Here is a 27518-nt window from a genome sequence, read left to right as displayed (position 1 = left end):
TCTCTCTTGTGCATTTTTTAATTTCTCTGTTATTCGGTTCTCTACTTTGGTACACGTGAGCTGCAGCTGTATTTCACACAGAAGCTGACATATCTCATTGTGACACGCCCCATAAAACAGAGCACGTATAAATCACCTGGCATGATTTTGCTTCACCTGGTTGTTATTGCTAAAAAAAAAAAATCTCTATTTCTAAGAGCACAAAAGAGAACATTTCTTGAATCTACAGATACATGAGGACAAGGTGTACAGCCCTATCTGCCAGGATGGGAGAGAGAGACTGAAGATACAGGCCCCCGGGTAGCTGGCTGTCTGCAGAGACATGAAAGACACAGACGGAGAAGTCACACAAAAACTCCAGAGAGACCAGGGCAGCTGGGGAAACAGCCCAGAACTACAGCCCATTTGTCAGACCCCTCTGGCCTTCTCCGCCCTAAAAGGTTCTGAAACAAAGGACAAGATGGCATGATACCCTGGTTGGCAATATCTACTCTTTGGCCTTGATCACCACATGGGTATGTTTTATCCTGGGGCCCCTGACAGCCCCTCTTTTGGGCAGGAGAACCAGCCAGCCCCCAGTGTCCCCAGCGTCCTCAACCAACCCCACGGCAAGACCCAAGCAGGCTCTAAAATGTCTTCCCCTCAAAGGCCTGGAGATTGAAGGCAGTATCTAGAAACTTCTTCAGAGACACCAGGTGAGTATTCCTGTTTCCTGTGGCTGGTGCCGCCGCTGGGTCTCGGCCAACATACCTGGGGGAGAAGAGGTAAGCTAAGGGGTGGGGTGGGGGGGTCTGGGCCTGGCCTCACTGCTACCCCAGGATGGTGTGGGGCCTAATCCTGATCATCCTGATGCAGAAATGAAGAGCCCGAGGTTCCAAGGGGCTAAGTCACCGGCCTAAGATCAAAGGCAGGAGATCTGAGACATGCAGGAGGTTTTCTAGTTCAGTTCCGGCTGCAGAACGAACACAAAGGTTTACTCTCTGTGAGGTGGAATTGAAGAGGATCCCTGATGGGGAAGCCATTCTGTCCCCGACGATCACAGCGCTAGCGGGGACTATGGGGTCTGACTCCTCGGTTTCCAAGGCAGCCCAGAGAAGGGCAGTGGTCAGTTCTGGGTCACACAGCAAATGGGGAGGGCAGGGCCAGAATGGGGTCTCAAGCCCACAAAGCCCCTCGGGCAGATGCCAGGGTAGGTGGCAGGTCCCCCCGGCACCCAGCTCTGTACCATATGGGCCGTGCCCGGCCCAGGATGGTCATGAAGCGCGGGCTGATGTAGTCATAGTAGCCCATGTTCTTGTGCTCCTCCTGGCACCACACCAGCTCCGCGCCCGGGTACTTCTCTGCCTCTCGCTTGATCAGGTCGAAGGGGAATGGGGAGATCTGGGGCAGGCAGGGAGAAAGGAGAGCACAGCCAGGGAAGGGGTCAGGCCCCCCAGAAAACAGCCACAGCTGCTCTCACCGGCCCCAGCCCGGGCGCACTGCCCAGAGCCGGGCGGCTGGCGATGTGGCCTCGCCCGTCACTCTGACCGGGTGCGGGGCTCGAGCGTACCTGCTCCAGGCGCGTGATGGCCACCTGCTCGTCCAAGCCCTGGCCGCTCCGCTCCTTCACCAGGTCGTAGTACACCTTTCCCGTGCAGAAGATGAGCCGCCGCACCTGCTCAGGAGCCTGCGCCGCTGCCCCATCCTCAGGAATCACCCGCTGGAAGCTGGTGCCTGGGGGACAGCAGGGCATGGCAGGGGCATCGGCTCCCAGAGGGGCCAGGGCAGCTGGGCAATCAGGCCCCTGTCCCTGGCACCTCCAGGCTCTCCCTGGCCGCTGAGACAAGCCCCAGACTTAGATCTGCAGCTTCAATAGGAACATCTTGAACCAAACAACAGAGCAGGGGACAGAGGACACCCTGAGATGTCACAGGCGAGGGGTGGAGACAGCAGCTGTAGCCTGGGTCCTGGGAGCATCAAGGTCTAGGGTGATGGGTAGAATGAGGGGAAATGACAGGGAGAGGCCCTGGAGGGGACAGAGAAGGTGATGTCAGCTCCCCATCAGATAGCATCACTGTCTGTCCCAAACCTGCTCCCAGGCCTGCTCATCTCCTGGGCACACTCAATCCGCCCAACCAGCAAGCTGGAAGGCAAACCCTGCACATTCCTTCCTCCCTCAGCCCCAAACCCAAGCCCCCATCTCCACATTCCACTCCCTTTCCTTCCTGAGCTCATGCTATGCTCTAGGCACCAGACTACACACATTACAAAAACCTCTGAGGAAGCCACCATAGGGTCCCTGCATCCCAGGTGAGGACCCCGAGGCAACGAGGATAACTGGCTACCAGGCTGCACCAGCACCAGGTGCTCAGCCCAGGTGGTCCAGCCCCAACGCCACAGCTCTGAACTGCTGGCTCAGCCACCTGCCACACCTGAGGGGATGCCCACACACACAGGTGAAGATGAGCCCCTGACTATGCTACTGAGGTCCGCCCGGCCAGCCCCTGCCCCTCCCACTACTACCCAGAACCGTTTTCCCAGACAGCTCTACTCTGCCAAGCCTCAAGGCGCCACACCTGCCCCTTCCTGACCCTCCACTGGGTCACATTTAATTCCAAGACCTGGTCCTTCCAGTGTTTATCTGACCTCCGACTCCCAGATCAATGAGGCTGAGAGCTATTGGAGAGGGTGCTGGGTTGCCAGGGCCAGTGATGTCTGTTTGGCTCACAGGTGAAGACAATGGATGAATGACGGATACTCAGCGTCCCCTGAACCCGGCAGACCTCCACCAGCCTCCTGCCGCAAAGCTCTTCCGGTGCAGCCAGGCTGGCCCTGCTGGGAGGCCTGGCGGGGGCCCGGTGCACTCCTCTGGCCCTGGTGCTTAGCCCAAGTGACCCAAGCAGGCCCAGCGACCTGGCCGCTGCACCAACCTCCCAACCCACTTGCTGGTGGGGACCATGCCAGGAGCTGCTGCAGGGCCAACAGAGCCACAGACAGACGAGGATGGAAGAGTCCCAGGAGCAGAGGTCACACCATGGGCCGCCAGACCTCCCCATCACCAGGCCCCCCTAACATGGCCAGGCACTTACCAGATACCATTTGGTCAAAGCTGGACTTGGCCTCTGGGTGTCTCAGCAGAGATTTGGGTGTAAAGATGATCAGCTGGAAGGGAAACATGCCCAGCTGGCAGCTGCCTGCCGCGCCTGGCCGGGGCTCCCTGCCCTTGGCCCCTGCGCTGTTACAGTGACGGCCAGGGCAGGCGGCTCACCGGCTTGCGGAAGGGCAGGAGGATCTGGCGACGCAGCACGTGGAAGTAGCTGGCCGGTGTGGAGCAGTTAACCACGATCCAGTTGCAGTCGTAGAGCTGTCTCACCTCGAAGTCCTGGGTGAACGCCTGGAGGGACAGGGTGTGGCTGGGAGAAGGCCCACCAGTGGCACCCACGCCCTGGCCTTGCTGGGCAGAGCAGCGTGTGGCCCGGTCCTGGGGGAGGGTGGGCGGGCGGGCAGGCAGCACTCACGGGGTAGGCGTCCGAGTCATCATTGCTCATCTGCAGGAACCTCTCGGGCCTCGCTGAGGAGTGCTCTGGGCCCTGAAAGCAAATGCCAGATGGCCCAGGCAGGCCAGTGTCTGGGGGGATTGGAGACCTGTTACACAGGACAGGGACTCAGGACTCAGGGGAGAGTCTGGAGGGCTTCTTGGAGGAGATGCCCTCACTGTGGAGTCTGAACCACAGGAAAGAACCAGGAACGTGGGACAAGAGTAGGGAGGGTATCCTCAGAGGAAGACCCGGCCGGAGCCGGCACATGTGTGAACATGTAGGGTAGAAGGAAGAAGCAAAAAGGCCAAGTTAAGACGCTCTTTCTCTAGAACATTCTAACATACAGCAGTGGCCATTCACTGAGCGTCTGCTGTGCCAGACACAGTTCTACACAGGACCCCACACAGGATGATAGGCGGCATGTAAAGTGCTCAGCACAGCGAGACCTGGCTCTGAGCAACAGTGATCAGTCCCTGACCGGATGCTCGGACCAAGCTGAGCAGGCCCGCAGGGACATCCATGGCAGCCGAGCAGCGGCCAGGCCCACCTCGCTCCATGCAGCCCCTGCAGCCGCCACGGTCCCTCCCATCCCCCACCTGGTCGGCGGCGCACCCACCAGGGCGGCATCTCATGATGGGCTGCTCCTCCCTTCTCTCCCCCACTGGCCTGCACATCCCCCCTTCTCCCCACGTGTGGCTGCACAGGCCAGTCTCCAAGGAGGCAACCAGAGGACAGGCAACCATGCAACATAGGTTCAAATCCCAGTTCCGAGCTGTGTGACCTTGGGCAAGCTACTCCACCTCTCTGTGCCTCAGGTTCCTCCTCTGGAAAGTAGGAACAGGATCGACCTCCTTAAGTTATCGTAAGGGTTGGAAGAGTTACTACACAGAGAGAGATGTAAACAGAGCCTAGCACAAAGCCACACTCAGACACGTCAGTTACATCTGCTGCTGGAACAATAGTGTTGTCACCTTCACCAGTGGTCACACAGACACATGCAGGCCCCACCCTGAGGACCCATGTGGAAGGGGCAAACCCCACCCCCAACCCTGCAAGCCACCAAGGGTCCACCCAGCCCCTCCCAGGCTGGCCAGAGCCCACCCAGCCCCCATCACCACCGTGGCCCGCGTCACCACCGCGGCTCCCGTCACCACTGCAGGCCTCACCATGCCCTCCATGCCGTGGGGCAGCAGCAGCACGATGCCGTTGTGCCGCACCCACTTGGCCTGACCCGTGCTGATGAACTGGTCGATGATGCACTGGGCCGTGTTGTGGAAGTCACCAAACTGAGCCTCCCAGAGGACCAGGGCGTTGGGGCTGGCCATGGCATAGCCCAGCTCAAAGCCTAAACAGAAGATACTGAGCTAGAAGTGGCCACACGCTGGCACCAAGTGGCGGTGGCTCCAGTCAGACCCAGCCCTTCCTCATACACCCTCCCCACTCCGCCCGTCCTGCCCAGCTGGCCAGAAGAACCTGGGGACCCTTAGGGCTCCAAGGCCAGGATCTCCTTTCCTGGCAGCTGGCAACACGCCCAGAGATGCTACCTTCCACCCCAACCTCACGCATGGCTAACTTCAGCCTTATCTAGACCAGGAGCCAAGTCCAAAGATACTCTGGGGAGGTAGCAGGGACCATCTGCCAAGGAGCCCCCAAAATATATGCAGGGCTGCTAAGAGGAAGGGGAAGGGACAGCCCCAGAGGCAACGCCCCAGAAGGGGTGGCCAGTCTGGGAAGAGGCAGAGGGAGGAAGCGGGCCAGCTAAAGGTCCAGCCAGGAGGGTACAGGGGCCAGTCAGGGGAGCCTAGAGAGGGGCCCTCGAGACAGTGCTGCTGGGTGTGGGAGCAGGGCGAGGGCGATATAGGGGTCAGGAACATGGAGGTGGCCAGCCAGGCTCAGGGCCAGTCAGTGGCAGCATCCCACAGTGGGCTCTACGGGGTTTTCTGTCTGGGCCCACTGGTGCCCAGGGACAGGCTCTGGTATCCAGAGCCCCCACAGGCAAGAGTGCCCCCAACTGGGCTCTCTGAGGGACTAAGTGAGATAGGACCTCATCTCCCTTGTGGCCTCAAGTGGGAGCAGCCCAACCTGTCCCTCAGGGCCATCCCAGGACCCAGGTCCACCCAGGGGCCTCTGAGCCTCTTCGGCCCCTCCCAGCCCCAGACCCAGTCTGTGGTCAAAACAAGAAAGACAGGTCACCCAGAGGTGCAAGGCCCTCTCCGGTCCCCTGACCGGCAGACAGAGTTCTGACCCACCCAGGACTCCATACTCCGAGAGAGAGCTGTTGCACACAGTGTAAGGGGCCTGGTCAGGCCAGAGGTGGTTCATCGGGACACACGTCCTCCGGTCCACTTCCTGGTCATGGAGAACATGGTGCCGGTGACTGGAAAGAGACAGACCGGGAAGGGAGGAGAGGCCGGTGGGCTGACACTTGCTCACATAGAGTAGGCGGGCCGGGCAGCAGGAGGCAGGCAAGCCTCCATCACTGTGCCAGGACACCTGGCAGAGTCCCACCAGATGGTGACACCAAGAAAGCCAGAGTGATCTGGTTCTTCCCCCAGGCATTCTCCCCTCCCACTGGTACCCTCACACTATGCCCTGGGGGTCTTGGAGCACAGACATGAGAGTCTTAGCTTCTCACCTACAGAAAGGACCCGATGAGATCTGCCCTGCCGACCTCCAGGATGCTAGGTAGAGTCTGAGTCCCTAGGAGGCCACACCCCAGGGGCATTTCCCCTGCCCAACCTGCTAGTCCCTTTACCAGCTTGCCTCCTCCTCCCAGAAGGGAGGAAATGCGACTAAGGGGGGCCCCCTGGTGAACCTCAAGCCTCATGAGGACTGACATGCAGCTCAGGGTGCAGGGAGGAGGACCCCTGTGCCCTGGCTGGAGCAGGGCCAGCAGTGATGAGTGACTGGGACAGGGGAAATATGGCCCATTGAATCCTGGAAGCCATACTTCATGACTCACTAACATAGCAGTGACCCAGTCAGGATCCAAAACAGAGGAAATGTGACAAGGATAAGTGACAAGTGTAAAGTCTGGACTCAAAATTCAACGGCAAGCAAGCAAGATGGTAGCAGGGAGCTGGCTTGACAGTAGTTCACCAAAGGAAAGAAAAAGATCTTGAGGACCATAGATGACCACAAGGCTTGACATCAACCAACAGCTTGGGCCAAGCTGTCAGCTCTCCGTGCTTGCCTGGTGGGGACAGAGAGAAAGCCCCACAGCCCTCACCTGAACGTGCCCCTCTCCACGTCCTGCCCGCTGAGCCGCACATGGATACCCTCCTTGAGCAGGGAGCCGAAGGCCATGTACTCTGCCAGCGCCCAGTCCACGGTCCGCATCCTGGTCATGTCTGCACGGCCCCGCAGGATGCGAGAGAGGCCTGAGGTAGGGAAGGGCTGGCCTGAGGGGCGCAGGGGCCTAGCCACCTGCCTGGGACAGCCATGGCCCCAAGACCTAAGCCAGGTGTATACAGACTCAATGTATACCCCTCCCACAGAGCAGGGCGCTGCAGGACACAGGAGGCCCAGCGCCAGGCCCCCTTCCTCCAGCACTCCCCCTCTAGCCGAGAAGAAGGGCTGGCCAGAGCCCACACTCCCACCAGCCTCCCTCCCTGCAGGAAGGAGCAGGTGCCTCTAGGGGAGCATCTGCCATGTGCACAACCGGCCGCATGCACTGTTGGTTACATTTCTCGCAACCCCACAGGAGAGGTGCCAACTTGGAGGGGGTACCCACCCTCCAGATGAGAAGGCTGAGGCTCAGAAGAGGGAGGTCACTGACTCACGATCAAACAGCTATAAAGGTACTTGGGTTTAAGCCCAGGCACCCGGCTCAGGCTGGGCTCCTGTTGGCCCTACACCCACAGACCCACTGTGATGTACACACAGCCAGTGCCCCAAGACACTTGGGCCTCCAGGCACATGTGGAGGAATCCTCTTGGAACTCCCACAGGCTGGTCAAGGGTGCACAGGTGCCCCACAACCACCACAGGGGCCCTCCAGGCTGCCTGAGCAGAGGCCACAATGGCCCTGGCCAAGAGGTGCAGCTAATGAGCCCACAGCCCAGGGTGGCCCTCTGTCATCCATCCAAGCCCAGCACTCCTGCCCTCTGACATTCTGGACCCAACCGCCCCCTCCATGGGAAGCCCTTGCTTCCCTGCTCTCCTGCTGCGTGATCCAGGGAGGCCCCTGGCAAAGACCTGGGGAAAATACAAGGTGTCCCACATACGCCTGGTCACCGGCACCCAGCTGGGAACGTGGCATCCACATATATTTGCCCTGAGAGGAGCTGGGATCACAGGCACCTCACAGGGCACAAAGACAGCTCTGAGAGCTCAGCTGACGCACCCAGGACTAAGGGGGATGCAGGCCAGGCCCCCGGACGCCTGACGCCATCTCCCTTGGGACAAGGTATCAGGTCTGGACCAGCAACCCACACCGGAGCCCACCCGTCGACCTCACCTGTGTGGATCTTAAAGTCCTCCAGGGGCACGGAGCTGGCCACTTCGCCAATGTGGGTCAGCACGTCCTCAGGAACCCCCGTGGCTGGGCATGTCATGCTCTTGGGCTCCCCGTCCACATTGAAGAAGCCTGAGAGGGCAGAGACTCTGTGACTTTTGGGGGCAGTGGGGCCTCAGACCCCAGGGTCAGCCTGTCTCCCCAGGACTCGGGGCCAGCCACTTCCTTAACACCAACGGCACTCAAACTCTGCACCCATCCTGGGGACCTGGGACAGCTCACAGTCACAGCTCAAGCTCTGACACCTACTGAACATCCTCCGGTGGGAACCTGCAAGGCTCTGCCCTGGGCCCAGGGTCACAGCCATCTAGCTCCACCCCAGAGAGGCCCGCTGAGCACCCCTCCTCCAGGGCTCTCTCCACCTGGCTGTCCACGCTCCCTGGCTCAGCCCTCCCTTTCCAGGGGACAGCTGGTCACATGTACTCTGAGGGCGATGCCATCCCCTGCTTCCTGGGCCCACCCCACCTGCAGGAATCAGCCCCACACAGCCTCAGAGGGCTCAGGGACAGAGCCCACGGCCTCTGGGCCAGAAAGCGACAGCCTGCACAAGGGGGCCATTGCAGTCCTGGCCCCAGTGCCACTGCCCAAGGCCCGGGCAAATCCCTCTCAGCCGCATGCTGCTCACTCACCAGGCCAGGGGGAGTCCAGCCAGTGCTTAATATGCAAGATCTTTTTATCCTTGGACCTGCCATATGCCTCCTCACAGATCCGGTCATATTTGGCGATTTCTTCCTGAAATCAGGGTGAAGGCATGGATTGAGGCAGTGATTCCTGGGGTAGCCAAAAGCTGGGTCAACCCTGACTCATAACCCCTGGTCCCTCTCACCACATTCTAGAGGAACTCTCTGCCCACTGGCCTACAGGGGCCTTATGGCCAGAAGGCAAAGTCTCAGAGTTCAAGGGGATTCCACTCAGCAAGGTACTTGGGGGAACCTAGGAAAGACTCATAGTCCTTGCTCTCAGAGCTCCCTGAAGGTGAGAGGACCAACACATCTGCAGATAACTGTGGGGACAAACCCAGCTCAGGGCCACCTCCTACAGGAAGCCTTCTGGGACTCCTGCCTGAGGCTGGGCTTCCATGGCATCGCAGCATCTGCTGCATTTCACCAGGCTGTAAATGTTCTTGGTCCCCTGGCCACCTTGATAACTGGAGGCTCCTGGGGACAAGGACCATACTGGCTGCTTCTTTAAATCTCCAGTGCCCAGCACAGGGCCAGTAACATCAGCAGCCACCCCAGGGTCTTGGCTCCAGCAAGGCTGATCCCACACCCTGATGAGGCCCACCTCGAATTCCTGCAGGGTGACCGTGCCCTCGGCTATGAGTTTGTCGGCATACTTCTTCAGCACGGGTACCTGTCTGTGGATCTGCTTGTACATGAGTGGCTGCGTGAACATGGGCTCATCCATCTCATTGTGGCCGCGCCGGCGGTAACAGACCTGCAGGGGCAGCGGCGGAAGGGGACTTGGTCCTTGTGCCCAGGTGGTGTGGCTGTTGCAGTCACTGCACAACTGGGCACATCTGGCAGGCCACACCCTTCAAAGCCTCCAAAGCCCCAACTACCACCCATCACCAAACGCCTCGCCCCCAAGCCTCTGCAGACTGCCCTCAGCAGTACTAAACCTGCCATCCAGCCCCAACTGCCAAAGATGCTACAGACCCAGAGCATCCAGCACCCCCAGACCTACCAGGTCCACCACGACATCTTTATTAAAGGTGTTCCTCCACTCAGCCGCCACGCTGCACACATATATCACGGCCTCTGGGTCGTCCGCGTTCACGTGGAAGATGGGTGCGTTGACCACACGGGCCACGTCGGTGGGGTACGGGGAGGAGCGGGCCATCCGGGGGTCTGTGGTGAAGCCAATCTGCGGAGCAGGAGGCACTGAGAGCTGGATGGGTGACCAGAGGGCCACGGGGCCAGGGACTCTTTGCCTCCAGGCCCATCAGGTGTGCCCAGGACAGGACAGGGTAACAGTGGGCAGCCCCCAAATTAGACACAGCAGCAGGTCCCACAGGGATGGTAGTTAACACCATGGGAGTCGTGCCTGCTCTTCCTCCTGCAATCATTTCTATACAGTGGGAGTGAGGAGAGCGAGCCGGGGTGAAGCCCAGCCCCGCCAGTTACTAACTGTACAATCCGGGCCAGGTATTTAAATTCCCAAAGCCTTGGTTTCCTATTAAAAGGGCTCACTAACTCACGGGCTTATTCTGTGAAGATTAAATGATGCAATGAGAATAAAGCAGTTAACCCAGGGCTTTATAGGTTTAGATGAAGGGCTGGCATTAACCACAGCTGCCTTAAAAGCATAGGTTGTAAGAGTTGTGGTCTAAGACTGACTGGGTCACATGGAGCCAAAGGCAGCATTTAGTTACATGTCCAGCCTCTGTGCTAGGCGCTGCTCACAGCCATCTTCCTCTGTCCTTACAGCTGTATCATCTACAGCATACACACAGATGTATACTCCTCCCGATTTCAGACCGGGAAACCGAGGCTGGGAGATCCAGCATCCTGCCTGAAGTCCCCCTGGGAAGTGGCAGAGCAGTGGGATCAGAGCCATCTCGCTCTTCCCCTCAAAGTGCTGCCTGGATCTCAAGGATGGACAACACTGATGGCCCAGCACTCACCTGGTTGTTGACGACCACGTGCACAGTGCCGTTGGTGGTGTAAGAGGGCAGGTCACTCAGGTGGAAGGTCTCATAGACCACCCCTTGGCCGGCGAAGGCGGCGTCTCCGTGGACCAGGATGGACATGACCTGTGGGGCAGAACAGCAGCCAGGAGGAGCCCCACTGCCCCAGCCTGTACAGCCTGGCCCCGCCCCCTGTACCACAGAGATTCAGGGTCTGCCCCCTCGGAACCCCGCCTCGCCCCCTGTACCTTGGAGATTCAGGGCCCACCCCTCAGAACCCCTCCCCCAGGACCCAGGCACACTCACCTTCCTGCCCTGGGCGTCCCCACGGTAGAACTGCTCTGCCTTCGTTTTCCCCTGTACCACGGGGTCCACGGCTTCCAGGTGGGAGGGGTTGGCCACGAGCGACAGAGTGATGTTCCTGTTTGTGACTCGGTTGATTCTCTCGTGGTACATGCCGAGGTGATATTTGACATCTCCAGAGCCCTGAAGGTTGAGGTGGGCCGTTATGGACCTGCCCCCACCCCCATTCCCATCCCAGACACGCAGGCCCACAGCGGGGCTGGGACATCCCCTGGATTCTGCTCCTTGGGAGGGCTGTGTTGTCCCTGACTCACACCAGCATCCCCCCCACCCCCTGCCCCCATCCCAGCACACTGCCCTCCTTGCCCTCCAGGCTGGCCTGAGAAAGGCAGGTGGGTTCCCCTGGGCCTTGGCTGGAAGGCTGGACCCTTATCAGAGCCCCTCCGCATCATCCTCTCCACATCCAAGACGGCAGAGAGGGGGAGGGGCCGGCCAGCCTCAGGGAAAGCAGAGAAATGAAGGGCGGCTCCCAATCGGTGTTGAGGCCGCTGGTCAGGCCTCTGGGCAAACACTGGAGGAGGACCTCTACCTAACTCCTTATCCTGAAGTAGCTAAAAATGTACACACAGCAGACAAAGCCATCGTATTGGGGAAAACATGACATATTTTCCAATCTTGGAGTCAGGAAAGCCTTTCTAAGCAATGTACAAACCCCAGAGGCCATAAAGGATAAGACAGTTAAAACCTTATAAATTTGTCACAGGGGAAGCAGATCCACGCACAGTATTTGAGGGAAAAAAATAAAGCTGAGAAACATATTTATCAGACAAATACAGCCAAAGGGCTAACTCCTTCAATATATAAAGCACTTTAACAAATCAGTAAGATAAAGCCCAAAATCCCCATAGAAAAAGGAGCAAAAGCCAGTAAGAGGAATTTACAGAAAAAGATTACATGGCTTAAAAACAAGGGAAAAGATACTCAAATTCGTCACAAAGAAATATGTTCAGATGCAGTCACTTTTGGACCAATCGCATTGGCAAAGGCAGAAAGGTTCGACAGAGTAAGGGAAGCTAGGGGGCTGGGACCCTCGCCCACAGGTGGGTGGGCTCACTGATGTCTGCAAGCTCTTGAGAGAGTAATTCAGTCCTGCCCTCTCAGCTCCAGCCACTGCGTTTCTCAGATACCCTCTAAAAATGCACTCACACACGTGTGCAAAGACACTCATTCCACCACCTAATGCCCATCAACAGGAGACAGCAGAAGCCAGAGGGGGACCTGGAGCTCGGAGAGCTCCACATGCTGCTACAGAACACTGATAGCTCATTAAGTGAAACCAGCAAGGTGCCCGGCAGCATCGCAAGCTGTTCCTCTGGTCTTTTCCAAATAAGGCTGTTCTGGACAAATCCATGCGTTTGTAGTACGTGGAACATTTCTGGAAGGACACACAACACAAAAACTGACCACGGTTGTGGGGGAGGGTAATAGCTCAGTGGTAAAGCGCATGCTTAGCATGCACAAGGTCCTGGGTTCAATCCCCAGTGCCTGCAGTGAATAAGAAAAAAAAACACCACAGTGGAGCCTCTGAGGAGCAGGAAAGAGGTCTCATGGGGGAAACCTACTCTCATTGTATTATCTTTTTCAAATGATGCTCTTATTTTTCTTTCAATTAAAAAAAAAGTAAAAATTTTAAAAGTATCCTTTGGCCAGGTTTTATGGTTTACATACACGTCATCTCTGATTCTGTACAACCATTCGGAGGGCAGGAGATTTTTATCCCCATTTTATAGAAAGGCACACTGAGGCTCACAGAGATGAAGGTACTTGAGCAAAATGAACATGAATGGTGGAAAGATTCTGGGTTGGGAGCCAGCAGATGTGGATTCTAGTCCTGCTCTGGCTGAATGTGCTGGATGACGCTAGAGCAGTCGCTTAATGTGATTCATTTTTACAAACCATGTACCTGTGATGGGTGCCGGGGCTTCAGGGATGAGGCCCCTGACCTCACACTGCTAGCAGCCTGAAGGGGAACACACACACACACACAACAGAGAAGGCCAGAGCAGAGGTGGTTCGGCGAGCAAAGGAGGCATAGAGGAGGGAGTGACAGATTCGTTGCCTGGAGGACCTTGTAAGCCACCAAAAGGGGAGACAGGCAAGAGTGAGCAAGGCAGAGAGCAGAGGAGAGAGGAAGGCTTCCTGGGCTGAGGGCCCTGCGTGGGCAGAGGCCTGGGGTGTGAGGCACACGTGACATGTATGTGTGCAGGAAGGGGGCGTGGTTAGAAGAATGTCTCCTCTGCTTATCAGTGGGCACAGGAAACCAACCTGATTGCCCAAGGCAAACAAGTGAGTGAGGCAGCCCTTCTGGGCTGGTGGACAGGACTCTGGGCACAGAGGTACGGCCCCAGGAGCTGAAGCAAGTAACTTGGGCACTTCCTGCACCTCTCTGGGCCTCAGTTTCCCTAGCTGGAGACAGGGAGGTTGGCCCAGATTTTCCCAGGGCTCTCTCAGGTATCAGAGACCATAGCACTTGCTCCAAAATGCCTCAGGGGCCTCACGCAGGCACCCCAGCCTCTCTCCCACTCCTCTGCATGTCTGTCCATCTCAAGGTCTCTCTGAGCCTGCAAGGTCCCAGCCCAGCCCCTCCCCCAGTCTACCTCCCAAATAACCAGTTCCCCAGGGGCTCTGGAGCCTTGGCTTGGCACCCACCTCGTCCGCTGCCTCCAGTTTGGGGTCAAACTGGCAGAAGATCTGCTCCAGGTCCTTGCGGATGACGTTGGCCAGCACGTTCAGCCTGCCCCTGGAGCCAGAGGGGCGGGGCTCTCACTTGGCTCAGAGGCCGCCCCCCACCCCCACCCCCCAACAGGCCCTAGCATAACCATGCTCCCTGCCCACCTGGGACCTATCAGGACCAGCAGGGGGACTGAGGGGGGGGACCGCCCCTCCCAGGTAGAGCCCCAGGAGCCCTCTCATCCTGTCTCCATCTTATAAGGCATGTGAGCGGTCCCAGCCAGCCAGCTCCCCCGGGGCAGGCAGATGTCCCTGCCTGTCTCAGACTCAGTAAGCCCTGGTGAGCAGGGAGCCCCCCAGCCTCAGGGCAGCATATCCACTCCCCCAATCCCTGACCCAAAAGCTGAGCCCAACCCAGCACCTTGACCCCAATCTGCTAATACATCACAGCTGCTCACACATGGCTCCCCACCCCAGCCCAGCGGCGCCATGAAGCAGGATGGGGAGGAGGGGCCTGGACTGCCCCGAAGATCAGGAGCCACCAGAGGACCTGTCCAGAGGATCTGGTCTGAAGGGAGGGTGGGGGAGGAAAGCAGCTGGGGACCAGGGATTGTCCAGCCCAGCCGAACGTCCTTCCCATCAGGAGGCAATCTATTTTGGGGTGGACTCCAGCCTGATGAGGGCACAGGGCATGACTCCGAACTCGCCCTCCATAGCCTGCCAGTAGATGCCAGCCCTAGGCCTGTACACACACCCTGGCCTGACCTCAGCCCCTCATGGCCCTGGGACAGAAGGACAGCCTTCTTCCCGTGGGCCTCTCTCCTGCTCTGTGGGGACGGGGCTGGGGGGAGCCACAGGAGCTGTGTGACAACGGCCCCTTGGGGCAAGGCCCTCCAGCCTCAGAGGCCCCTCCACCACTATGGAGGCCTGGCCTAGAGCAGCCCTGGGCTCTCAGAGCTGTCCTCAGGCTGACGGCCTGCCAAGCACCAGTCCCAGAGCTGCCCACACCATCCCCTCCCACAGTTCTACCCAAGCCACGTGTGCCCATGCCCTCAGACCTCAGTGCCAGCTCTGCCTGACCCTCTGACCAGACCCCGGACATTTCTGGGCCCCTCAGAGCACAGAGTCTAGGAGGCAAAGCCCCACAGGATGGGGACATCCTCACACTGCATCTGGATGCTGCCAGGGGCTTGGCTCTTTCTGTGATGAGCAAGCCAGGACCCAGGGACTCTGAGAACTTTCTGGACTTCTTTGCCTCTACCCACCAACACCCTTGCTTTGATTTTCATCCCCCCCTACCCCAGATGGCCCCTAATCCACCTCAGCTTGCTGGGCCTGGAGAGAAAGCACAAGGCTAAGGCAGGGATGGGGGAAGGGGCCCACCTGTGTGGCATTCCCAGGATGACATTCTCAATCCCCATCTCACTGGACTTGTCGATGATGGTCTTGAGGGCAGGAATCATGACCTCACAGCCCTCCAGGCCAAACCGCTTCTCCGAGGACCACTTCCGGGCCAGAAAGTCTTCGAACCTGCTTGGGAGGGAAGGGGACGGGTGGAGAGGCTAGGGCTCACAGGGGCAGCTCTGGAGGGCTCGGGGCAGGATGCCAGGACAGGGGAAGCTGCAGAGTCACTTCCCTCTACACAGACCAGGACCTGGCACCGACACCACGATGCCCCCACCAGCAAGGAGCACAGGTCGGGAGGAGGAGGCCAAGGGTCCTCCCAGATTAACCAGAGACCGCCACCTGCACCCATTCCTAGCTACCACCCTCTCTCCCCCTTCCAGTCAAACTGCTGCAACTAGCCATTCCGCTGCTCCCAGCCCGCTGCCCTCCCACCCACATATGTACTGGGGCTCTCTCACGATGCCCCAAAGACCTCAGCATGGCTCAGCTCAAATTCCAGCCCACACGTCACTGCTCAGGGACCCACTCTGCACCCAGCAGCTAGGCCAGGTGCTCCTCCAGGCCCCTGTGGTCCTGGGCAGACGCAGCTTCGGCAAAGTCCGTGGGCAGAGCCCAGCAGTGCCCAGCAGCGCCCACCTGCAGGCAGCCGCTGCTACACTCACTCCACGCGGGGACATCGCTCTGCCCAAACATTCCCATGGCCACTTTCTGCCACTTCCACCATCACTCGGGGACATGTTCTCCTGGAGCCCCATCCAGCCCTGCCTTCCCTTACCAAGCACCCTCCCAGTGTCTTAGCCAGAGCCTGGGACATCTCGTACCACCCTGGAGCGGCACCCGCTAGCCACTTGGGCTTCCCGGGGTGGTGCTGAGGGCCTGACCTCATGGAGCGCACCAGCCGCGCCAGCAGGGTCCGCTTCTCCTCGCTGGAGAACTGCATCACGCCAGGGGTCTCGAACTTCTGTCGGATCCACTGGCACTGCTCCACGTCATTGATGAACATGAACTCCAGACCGATATGCTGGCAGTATGTGCTCTGGGGGGACAGGGGGACACTTCACTAGGAGTCAGGAAGAGGACTGGCTGCCTTGGTATCTGGGGCAAAGCAGGCAGAGCCCCCCCTCCCCTCTAACGCTCGCAGAGAGCTGCCTCAGGTGTGCCCGACACACCTGCCTGCACTCACCTCCAGGCGCCGAATGATCTCGCGCAGAGAAAGGGTGTGTTCGGAGCCCCCAATAAAGGTAGTTGTGGGCAGCTGGAATTCCTTATCCAGGTCAGCCTCCCGCAGGTCGTAAAAGGCTGGAGAGGTGCACCCAGCAGAGCCCCGGGCAGTAGAGAGGAGAGCGGGAGCTCAGGCCCAGGTGGGGCCCAGCAGTTATCCCCTGACCTCCCCACAGTGCCCCCAGCACCCTCCTGCCAGGTCCAGCCTAAAGCCCAAGGGTCCTCTGCCTGCAGGGCACAGGGCACCAGAGTCAGAGCCAAGCTTGCCGCCACAAGGGTGGGCCGGGACAGGTATCTCCTGCTTACTGACCGTGGTGCACCAGCAGGGAAAACAGGAAGACATCTCTTGAAGAGACACCATGCAGTAGATGGGCAAGGGCCAGAAGAAAGCCTCCCAGGCAGCTTGCTGAACCCCAGGACTCGGAGGCACTGCAGGCTCAGAGCCCCTCACTGGACACAGGCACACACTGGCTCTGGGGTTGCCAGGGCAATGGGAAAGGGTACCGACTCTCACCCAATTTATCGATGGTTGTGATTAAGTCTGAGGGCACAAAGGAGTCCAGGTCTGCATCCAGAATGCCCAGGGGGTCCAGCTGAGCCACATGGTGGCCCCGGATCTGGAGAAGGGGAAAAGCTCAGGGTAGGGCTGGGACACAGCTGGACAGACCCTCACCAAGAGGGAGATTCTGGGCACTGGTCCCCAATTCCCTTGAAAGCAGTTTCAAGTTTCCACCTGTCTCCAGCATCCAGGCCCTGAAGTTGCCCCTGAACCCCACTGTAGCCACTGAGGTGGCAGGAGCACAATTCTGTTTAAAAGTACAACATGCAGCTTTCAAAAATAGGACAGAATGCACACACAAAAGTAGTTACTACGGTACTATTAGTAATCAGAAAATTCTAGAAACTTCCCAAATGTCCATCAGCAGGAGACTGGCATATGGGTTTGGGAAATCCACACAGGGAATACTACCGAGCTGCTAAAAGGAATGAAGAAAATCCCTAACTGCTGCTATGAGGTTGTCTCCACAAAATAGTTTAAAGCAAAAAAAAGCAAATGATAGAAAAGTATGTGTGGTAAATTGCCCATTATCTAAGAAAGGGAAGAGAAAGGTAAACATCTATATTTGCATATATTCATACATATTTGCATAAATCCAAATGAATATATGCTTTAGAAGAATAAATAATAAAATAAGAAAGCCATAAAGTAAGAAAATTATTATCTATGGGGAAAGGACGAAATAGGGTAGAAGGGCAGGGCTAGACGCTAGACTTTTAAGAATATACCTTGCCTTGAAGATTCGACTTTCGGATCTTAGTAATATTTTATATCACTATAAAACAAAACTAAGTATTAAAAATTGAAAGTAAGACAAAACAAATGAATTAATGCATCCATCTGCTGGCATGACTACACAGAGAGGAACTGTTCCAACTGACTAACAGAATAGTCCCCAAAGACAAACAGAACTGCAGGAATAAAAAGATCATAAATTCATCTCTATTACTAATCAGCGGTGGTAATATCAGAATTGTATTCTAAGACTGTTGTGTGGGGATTGTGGGAAAATCAAAGAAGTCATTGTATTGTTGCCTTTGGGAACCTCTATTTTTAGAATATTTAAAAGGAGATGGTGTAAGACTGATGAGGTCACCATGGATGTCCCTGGAGAATGTCGTTCTAAGTGAAGTAAGCCAGAAAGAGAAAGAAAAACACCATATGAGATCACTCATATATGGAATCTAAAAAACAAGAAAAAATGAACATAAATACAAAACAGAAACAGACTCACAGACATAGAATACAAACTTGTGGTTGCCAAGGGAGTGGGGGGTGAGAAGGGACAGACTGAGATTTCAAAATTTGTAGATACTGACAGGCATATGCAGAATAGATAAACAAGATTATACTGTATAGCACAGGGAAATATATACAAGATCTTGTGGTAGCTCACGGTAAAAAAATGTGACAATGAATATATGTATGTTCATGTATAACTGAAAAATTGTGCTCTACACTGGAATTTGACACAACATTGTAAAATGTCTATAACTCAATTAAAAAAAAATGTTAAAAAAAAAAAGAAAACTTGAACTTGAAAAAAAAAAAAAAAAAGACTGATGAGGTCAGGGACAAACCCTAAGTCCTGCATTTGACATACATAGAAGCATCAGCATAAACCCATAGAGTATGGTATCTTTTTTTTTTTTAAAAGATATGTATTTCCTGGCTCTAACCACTGGAAGAGCCAAGAAATCATGACCAAACCAAGAGCAGTGAACACTTCCCCGCTCCCTGGAGAACTGGCTGGTCAGAAATGTACAAGATGAGCTCAAAGCATCCTGTCCTACCAGAGAGCAAAGGGGTGCTCAAACACCACTGGGGCTGCCAATCGGGACACATTTTGAGCAACAATAAGGATAACACCTGTAACAGACTGAAACTCATCAAAGATGTTTAAATGCATGCATTCATACCAACTAAGAAAAACCTTTATCGGCCATCTTTGGAGGATGCTGGGGAACCATGTCTTTATTTTGAAAACCCGTCAATAAAAGAAAAATCAAGCCTTGATCCTGCCTTTCCTATACAATTTGTACCTCAGGATACACAGAGCTGACGAAGGGAAGTTTCTCCTGATAGGAAGTATTTCAGGTAATAAACAAAGAAAGACAGAATTAGAATATCACCATTTTTACCATTCAGTGATTTAATGTGTCCAGGAAATAATTATCCCCTGAAGTGCCCATCACCACCAGGAAACTGATTGTACAACAACAAGAAAATCAAGTCCTTATTGGATCAAGCATCTGGATCTAACTACCAATTTACAGAAATGACATGGGACACAGGGACAGACGAAGGGACACCTTGGGGACACAGTCAGCAAAATCCAGACTCAAGAAAAGTCTATAGGACAAACAACCTGGTTTCTTACACACACACACACACACACACACACACACACGCACGCACACGGCAAGGAACACAAAAAGAAATCAAGAAGAACCCATGGAGTGGTGTACAGGAGACTTAAAAGCCATGTCAACTTATCACAACCTGTGGCTTTACTTAGATCCCGATTCAAACAAGCAGTAAAAAGAAATCCTAAGACAAACAGGCCAACATGAATACCAACCGGGTCCTTGATGACAATAAGGATGACTGCCATTTGCAGGTGCAATAATGCTAACGTGGGATATTTGTATACTTTTAAGGCGCCTTTATCTCTGGAAATGTGTGCTGAGACGTTCAATGAATGAAATATGATGCTTCAAAACAACAAGTGGACTGTGCCTGGAGCCAGAGGTGGGTGACAGATGAATCAAGACTGGCCCTGTACTGATGGGGGTGGGGTTCCCAACACAACTCTTCTTTTATATGCTTGAAAACATCCGTAAGAAACAACATGGGTTTTTTTTTTTTTTTATCAGTATGGTGTGCAGATGATCCAACCCAGGGCTCAGCCTCCAGCGGGCCTGAGAGGGGCTGTAGTCCACCCCGTCCACCCCGGGGGGCGGGGGTGGCCGCCGTCAGGCCCACCACTGGGCAGATTTTTTACCATACAAGAACAGAGTAACACGCCTGAATCCAGAGACCACCCTGCTGGAAGGGCTCGAGGGCTGGGTCTTGGGTCGGGAAAGAACAAAGCGCAGTAATGTGTTGGGAATGGTGCTTAGAAGCTAAGGCCCTCAGGCAGCTCTCGGAATGTTACCTTGTATTTCACATAGTTTTATATTCCTTGTTCTTCATTTTCAAAGTCAATTTAGCCAGCCAAGAACATAATTACCACCACTGCTGTTTGCTCGCAGGTGGCCCACGATCCACAGGTCCCAAGGCCACGGAGGGAGCCCGGTCCTGCCCACCCTTCCTCTTCCGCCCCAGCACAGGGAGGGTAGCTGCCATCCCACGCAGGGCCTCCTGCAGAGGCAAAGCACTGTTTCCATTTGCTAAGCTCCCCCACCCCACTCCCTGTTCCTGCATTGGCTTGAGGCACTCTCCCATGAAGTCTCTGCCAAGGGCCGCAGAATGCCCTCATCCCTCCTTCTGAGTGTCTCTGAGACAAGTTTCTCTTAGGAAATAGCTTCTGCCACTGTTTCCCAGACAGATCTCAAGTGATTACCTTTTTTATGGCATGAACACCCAGAGCAGCCCTCTCATTAGTCCTGCGCAGTCAAGATCAAGCATATGGAACATCATTAGGACTCTGACAGAGCAGGGGCCCAGCCTGGAGACCCAGCAAGGGGACCTGAGTCTCCAGGACAGAGCAGCTGGTAGGGGGAGAGCTGCTTACTGAACTGGTTCCACAAACAATAGTTAAGCACTTGCTGTATACCAGTCCCTGTCCTCCTGGAATGGTTGGTCAAGAGGAGAAAATAGACATTAACAAGGATCAATCTCCTCACCTTTCATTTGACACTCACTGAAACCGACTGTTCACTAAGTACTCTTCTAGGTACTTGGGCACAGTGGTGGGGAGACAGACAACACTCCGTGAGAAAGATCACAAACAAATCAGTCTGTGCAAAACTTACAGGGCGACGGTAAGTGATACGAACGATAATATGACAAAGAGCAGGAGGAGGGGCCAGAGGCACCAACAGAGGACTCAGAGACGGGCTCTCTGAGATGACACCGGATCTGAGCTGGTCTTCCCGCTGTCAGCACCTGGCCACACCCGAGAAGCCAGTCCAGCCGCTCACCTGGTAGGCCCGGATCAGGGACTGCACAGCCAGGTGGTCCTCCACCAGCTTGCTGGTCTTAGTCCAGCTCGAGACTGCCGGCCTGCTCTCAGGGATGACAGAAGGGGCCTGGGGCTGAGACAGGCCATACGGGGCTTCCTCGCTGGCTTTCCGGAAGAAGCTGTCCCAGGACTGGGCAGGGGAACAAGCAAGAAAAGAGCCTGGTGAGGGTCTGGGAGGAGTAGGGGGGTGGCCCAAGCTGGGGGTCCAGGGGGCGGTGGTTTTCCTCCACCACTGTAGCTCTCAGGACCTTCCTGGGGCCTGCTGAGTAGACCCCTCTCAACCAGCCTAGGCCCCCTACCTAGATCCCAGACCTCTCCAGGACCCAGCTTGGCAGGGAGTAGGGGGAGGTCATAAATTGTGACCAAGGGGCTTCTAACCCTGGGAGAAACATGTCCTCACACACTGCGGGTTGGAGGCAGCCTTTGTGGAGGGCAGTTTGGCCGGCAGGCCCTCAACATTTTCAATGAATATATGTTTTGAACTAGCAATTCCACTGCCAGTAATTTACATATGTACTTGGACAAATGTGCCTAGATGTAGAAGGATGCTCCCTGCGGGGCAGTTGATAAAAATGACAACGGAAAAAACAATCTACGTGGTAGTGATCAATAGGAAACTGATGGTAAATTTAGATTCTGGAAAATTATGTAGTCTTAAAAAAAATAAGGTGCATTTATTATTGTAGATGTGGAAGAATTGCCAAGATATGTTGTAAAGTGAGCAAAGCAGAAGAGGAGGATATACAGTTTGCTACTGTGTGCGCAGAAGCAGTAAGCAGATGGGCATATGCACCAGCATCTCCATGATCCGGTAGAACACATATAACCGTGCTTTCTTCTGCGCCCTCTCATGCAGGACTGGTGGGGGAATAGGTGGTATGAGCCCTGTGGAAAGCAACTTGGCAATACCCATCAAAATGACACACACAGATGCCCTCTGACTGACCATTCCACCATGGGGAATTTATCCTACCAGTTAGCTGCACACATGCAAGATTCATGTACACTGCAGCACCAGTCACAACAGCCAGAGACTGAAATGAAATGAGGCAGATGCCTCCCTGGGGGTGGATGTGATGCATCCATCTAGATAGTGGAATACTACACAGCTGAGAAAAAGAACGAGGCTCCTGAGGTACTGATGTGGAAAAATCCTGGAGATAGGTGCTGAGTGAAAAAAGCCTGGGGCAAAGCAGTAGCTGTTACATGTTATTTTTTTGTAAAGAGGGGAATCCAGAATGTGGTTTGCAATAAGTTTGCCTAAAGAAACTCTATGAACAGAAGAAACTAAGACTAGAATGAGGGACAGAGAGGTGGGAGCTGAGCAGAGAGGGGATGGATTGGGAAGGAGTCTTTTCACTGTAGAAATTCATACTTTTTGTTTTTGGATCATGTGAATGTATTACTTTCCTCTGAGGAGTGTAAGTGAAGGAGGGAGAGCAGCTTCACTTTTCACCCTGGCACCTGATTTTTCTTTTTTTTTTTTCCCCACCATCAGCGGTTATTTATTCTATTAGCTCAATACATACATAAACACTTATGCTCCTAACTACATAACAAGGGGCCATCTGGAGACAGCACAGCATCACGAAGGGGGCAAGGGCAGGTCTCAGAACTGGTGTGGCTGAGCAGGGCATTGTCAGGGCTTCTCAAGCCAGACCACCACCCACTGGCTGGTCCAGCAGCAGGAAAGCAACGGACTTTCCTCACTCAATATGCAGACCAGGCTCTTTCACCAACAAAGACGACAGAGGACTTGAGAGGGAACGAAACCTGCCGGAGATTGCACAGCAGGCCAGCTGCTTCTCCCCCCGCCCCTTCCCCAGCCCGGCCCCAGGAGCCCCCCTCCCACACAGAGGGCAGGGTGGTGGTGCTGACCTTGTGGACACTCTGTGGGTTTTCCAACCAGGCGAAGTACATCTCTTCCATGTAACTGGAGCTGCCTCCAACTTTGCTGCTTGGGAAGGTGGCGGGTGGCCCAGATGATCTACTGCAGCAGCTGAGCCTCTGGACGCCATGTGGGGCCAGGAGCCTTGAGGTCTGTGCTCCAAGCCGGGATGGCAGCAGCCTCAGCTGACTCATTCTGGACACAGGCAATAAGGGAGAGGCATAAACCCGCAGGACCAGGACGGAAGCAGGCTCTGGCAGCCACTTGTCCCCTCACGTGGCATTTGTAGGGCCTACCAGGCAGCTGGCCTTGGGATCAGCAGCGACGGGATACAGGTGAGTGGGACAATCAGCCAGCCATCCTGACCACCCTGAACTTGGGCAGAGGAGTCTTCCAGGGGCTGGGTGTGCCATGCCCGGTCAGGAAAAAGCAAGAAGAAAGGGGACTGGCTGAGCTGTGCTCTCTTGGGAGGCCTACAGCACCAGTGGGTCCCCAGTCACTATGCCCAAAAGTGACCAGTGACTTCCCCTGACTGTAGTATTGACCCCGAGCACCCTCCTAGGCCAGGAGGTCAATGACATGGGCCCCACTTCACTGAAGAGGACTGACGTTCAGAGAAGGAAAGGGCACTGGGGAACGGTGAGGGGCTGACCAGAGGCAGGCCTCATACCCAGCTGAGCTCGTGGCTGCAGCCACCCTCTCGCACCCACACCCTGACCAGAGATTACGCTCAGGACCAGCACCACTCAGGATGGCTAACAGCTCAGGGGGTATGTACAGGCTGGAAGCCCACTCACACTGGAGAGAAACAGAATACCCCACTATGTCACCTGCTCTTTCTCAAACGAAATGCCTGAATAACAAGCTTTCACACGGGGTCGGGGGGCCTTCCTCTCCCGCTCAGAGGACTGACTTTCTAAGAGAAGAGCCTCCTCTTAGATCCTCTGCTCCTCCACCCTGCCCTCTGCCCCACACTGTGAGCAGAGCCCCCTCCTCTGCACCAGCACTGCCCAGACACAGACACAGCTCCCTCCGAATACTCACTAATGCCCATCTGTCCAGACCCACCCCACCAGGGGCTATGGAGGCAGAAGGGCCTGCTCCCCCTTGTGCAACTCACTCCCAGAAAGTGTGCCTTTCTGCCTGGGCCTGGTCCTGAGTCAATGCCCCTGGGCCCAGGTGTGCCCAGCCAACAGGGCACTACCACACCCCCCCACCAGCCTAACCAAGCCGCCAGAACCTCCTGGCTGGACTTTCTCTTCTACAAGGGGTCGGGCCCCAAGGCAGGGCAGGGCCAGCCCTCCTAGCTTGCCTCAGCCCTCTTTCCCTCCAAACTCACATGAGGCAAGGGGAAGGGGGTGGGCTCCTCAGGGCAATCAGCAGCAAGTCTGAACAAAGGAAAATTCAAAAGCAAATATATATTCCACTGCAGGGAGGAATGAGGTGGGTTTGGCTGGAACCTGAGGGCCGAGTGCCCCACGCTTCCTTCCCACATGCTCAAACCCAAAAACTTTTGGCTGCATGCCCAGCCCCACCAGCCAGTGATGCCAGGCCCTACAGGGAGGGCTGTTAGGAGCTGGTCCCCCTGGAGCGGCACCTCTCCAGGTGCTGGGTGGGGGCTCAAGGCCTGGGCTCTGGGGTCAGAGGGCCAGGGTTCCAACCCCTGCTCTATCTCTGACTGTCCCTGAGGCCTGGGCAAATATGTTACCCCCAGCCCAATGGCCACAGGGCTCAGGAGCTACTGGCTTGGGACATCAGAAGAATCTAAACAACCCAGTGGGGAAGTTCTATCATCCCCATGCTAGGACGAAGGAAACCAGACACCAAGACCATACATCACAGGAATAAAAATAAGAGGACAATTAGTGAGCACTGATTCTGGGGCAGCAACTGAACTCATCTAACCTTCTCAACAATCTCAAGAGGTGGGCACTTGGATTTGCCTCATTTTACAAATTGGGAAACTGAGGCACAGAGAGGCTAAGCTGGTGAGTGATGGGGTTTTGCATGGTTTGGGGACCTGTGCCCTCCTCACTGCAGAGTCATGATGTAAACCCAGACTTCTCTTAAGGACAGTGCTCTTTCCAATGGCTACAGCCAGCTCTCTCTGCTGGCACCCTCCCCACCCCCATGGGCTGTGTCCAGCCTGGCCTGGTGTAGGAACACTGTGTTTTACAAACCCTGAATGATCTGTGCAGCCACCGGACACTGCCGTGGACTTCACCCGGCCTGACAGGAAGGCAGCCGGCCAGCCACCCCTGCCCCAATCCCAGCAGGGCTTGAGGACTCAGGAGCCCTGGAGGGCTGGGGACAGAGTCAACCTTAGTAGCTGGAGCCAAGGCCCCAGTCAGCCCTGCCAGGTCCTGCCTACACAGGTGAAAGGGAATTCCTGAGTTCAGGTCAGGCACCCTCCACACCCTCTACCCAGCCCATCCTACAGCGGACTAACAGGCAGGTTGCTCTGGGCAGCTCTTGGGGACAAGGTCAGTACCATCCCCACGCCCCACCCCTAGAAGCATAACAACTGCAGACATTCCTGGCCACTAAGATTCCCTCATGCAAGGCCCTATCAGCGCTGGTGAGGACCGCTCTGCAATATGCCCATTGTAGAGATCAGTTAACAGATCCTCCCCCAGATCCTGAAGCTGGGCAGAAGCAGAGCCTGGACTCACGCTCCTCCAGGCCCACTCTGGCCCCACATTCTGGGAATTAGGGGTGGGGGGGTTCTCAGGAATAAACCCCAATTCTAGTTTACTGAACCCAAGAGAAGGCCACTGCGGCAGAGTCTGAGGTAGGAAGCAGGGTAGGAGCAGGGTGTGCTTATTTCCTTGGTAGAGATGGAGGGCCTGAGCTTAAAGAGCTTAAAGCCCAAAGGCGGGGAAAGTACAAAGGTACATGCGGCCTGTTCCAAGAAGCTACCGGAGGTGTGCAGAGTGGCTGCAGGGGCCGGCAAGTTCATGGTGGAGGGGCATCACAGCACCATGCTGGGACCTCAGGGTCCCCCCCTCCCCCCACATTTCCCTAGGGAAGGGAGAAGCAGGTCCCAGGCTGACTGCGACCTCAGGCCAGTCTTTCCTCTCTCAGAGCCTTAGTTCCCCCATCTGTGAACGGAACCCGTGGTTAAAACCATCTATAAGGGCTCTGCCCACCATGAGGTCCTGAGACTTCGATGCTGCCTGCGTGTCCCAGCAGGCATATAATGCTGGACCCTCCCTATTCCCAGCGCCGCTCTCCACAGCTCGAGAGGAGCAGCAGGCCCCTCCCCACGCCGCGAAAGGCAGCGTGGACAGTCTGTAGTCTGATGAGAACCCACGCTGATGCCTGAAACCCCACCGTTAGAGCGTCGCTCCTTTACAAAATACTGCACTCGCAGGGTTGGATGCACGCGAAGGGCTGGGGGTCTTTGCGGAGGCCGCGGCCAGACAATGGCGGAGCCAAGGTCATGCTCACACCTCCTCCCGCTTCCCGGGGCCCGGCTCAGGGCTGTGGGCAGCAGCGCCCCAGGACCCAGGAGACGGGAGCAGGGTGGCCACCCCCTAGACAGCGGGAGAGGAAGAGGCACAGGGACCTGGAGGCGAGGGGCCGCCGCGCTCACCGGGCCGGCGGGGGTCCGCGCGGCAACGCGGTCCGGAGGCTGCGGGTCAGGGGGCGGCGTGCAGGTGATGTGCGGCGCGCGGTACCAATTACCCGGGTCACGTGACACGGCGCGCGCCCGGGAGACTCCGCGCGTCGTGACGTCCCGGTGGACGCCCCGCCCAGCCCTGCCCCGCTGGCGCTGTCCGCGGTGCTGACGGCCCAAGCGCGAGGCCGCCTGGGTCCGGAAGCATGAAGATCGCGCAGACCTCAGCGCGAGACGTAACGTCTGGGAGACCTGGCACGCTGCTGAGCCCCTGAACCCCAGTATCCTCGTCCGAACACTAAGGAGAGTGAACCAGAAAATAAGCTGCCGTTTGTGTGTATGGAAGCATAGTTTCCGTTTTATTGTCTGTAAAATGGGATGCTATTAAAAGTCCCATAGTCTTAGGGCTGTTTTGAGGAAAAGATGAGATAACGCACATTAAGTATTTACCACAAAACCTGATACACACTTCACTCATCCACTGTCCAAGATATGGAGACCTAGGCTGCCTTCACCTCCTTGTTGCTACAAACAATGCCACAATGAACATCTTCCTATACATCCCCTTAAGAAACTGTATGAGAATTTCTATGGAATACGTAACCGGAAGCTGAATTGTTGGGTCATGGGCATGTGCATACTTAACTTGACTCAGCAGTGTTACACTGCTTCTTGATTCTACATTCCCGTAAACAGTACAAGAGAATTTTAAAATCTTCATATCCCAGCTGACACTTGGCAGTGTCTGGCTGTATAATTTTTGCCTGAAAAACAAATGCAATTTCACATTATTGTTTTAATCTACATTTCTCTGATTATCAGTGATTTGTATCTCACGTTGTTTATTAGCTTGAGGGGGTTCCTGCTGTATTTTTCTTGGGTTTTGTTCTTGTTTATATACAAGAGTTCCTGGTGTGATAACATAATCATCTGTGGTTCAAAC

At 55.7% G+C, this 27518-nt stretch overlaps 1 protein-coding gene across 1 annotated transcript; it reads right to left on the bottom strand.

Annotated features, from left to right (window-relative positions):
* On the bottom strand, nt 1-26645 carry OGDHL (oxoglutarate dehydrogenase L). Its single transcript, XM_031460968.2, has 23 exons — nt 26552-26645; nt 22947-23151; nt 21028-21198; nt 16838-16940; nt 16286-16401; nt 15984-16138; nt 15079-15225; nt 13675-13765; nt 10969-11148; nt 10660-10788; nt 9720-9899; nt 9318-9470; nt 8663-8765; nt 7977-8105; nt 6748-6898; nt 5768-5895; nt 4685-4863; nt 3498-3569; nt 3248-3373; nt 3069-3141; nt 1550-1713; nt 1226-1380; nt 1-750 (listed from the first exon to the last, which is right to left on the bottom strand). Exons 2-23 carry the CDS (start codon nt 23148-23150, stop codon nt 627-629), a joined length of 3033 nt encoding a protein of 1010 aa, XP_031316828.1. The 5' UTR covers nt 23151; nt 26552-26645; the 3' UTR covers nt 1-626.
* Between the last annotated feature and the right edge of the window lie 873 nt (nt 26646-27518).

This window comes from Camelus dromedarius, chromosome 8 (assembly GCF_036321535.1).
Source record: "Camelus dromedarius isolate mCamDro1 chromosome 8, mCamDro1.pat, whole genome shotgun sequence".
Taxonomy (NCBI): domain Eukaryota; kingdom Metazoa; phylum Chordata; class Mammalia; order Artiodactyla; family Camelidae; genus Camelus; species Camelus dromedarius.
The sequence above is the reverse complement of the archived record's forward strand: the minus strand, read 5'-3'. Positions and strand labels throughout refer to the sequence as shown.

Bases quoted from the DNA above. Each gene is read 5' to 3' on its own strand.
- OGDHL (XM_031460968.2), bottom strand. From the start codon at position 23,150: ATGAGTCAGCTGAGGCTGCTGCCATCCCGGCTTGGAGCACAGACCTCA. The intron at 16,941-21,027 runs GTGAGCGGCTGG...CCCCTTCTCCAG, and splicing joins CCCTGATCCGGGCCTACCAG to ATCCGGGGCCACCATGTGGC. The intron at 9,471-9,719 runs GTAGGTCTGGGG...CTGCCCCTGCAG, and splicing joins AAGATGTCGTGGTGGACCTG to GTCTGTTACCGCCGGCGCGG.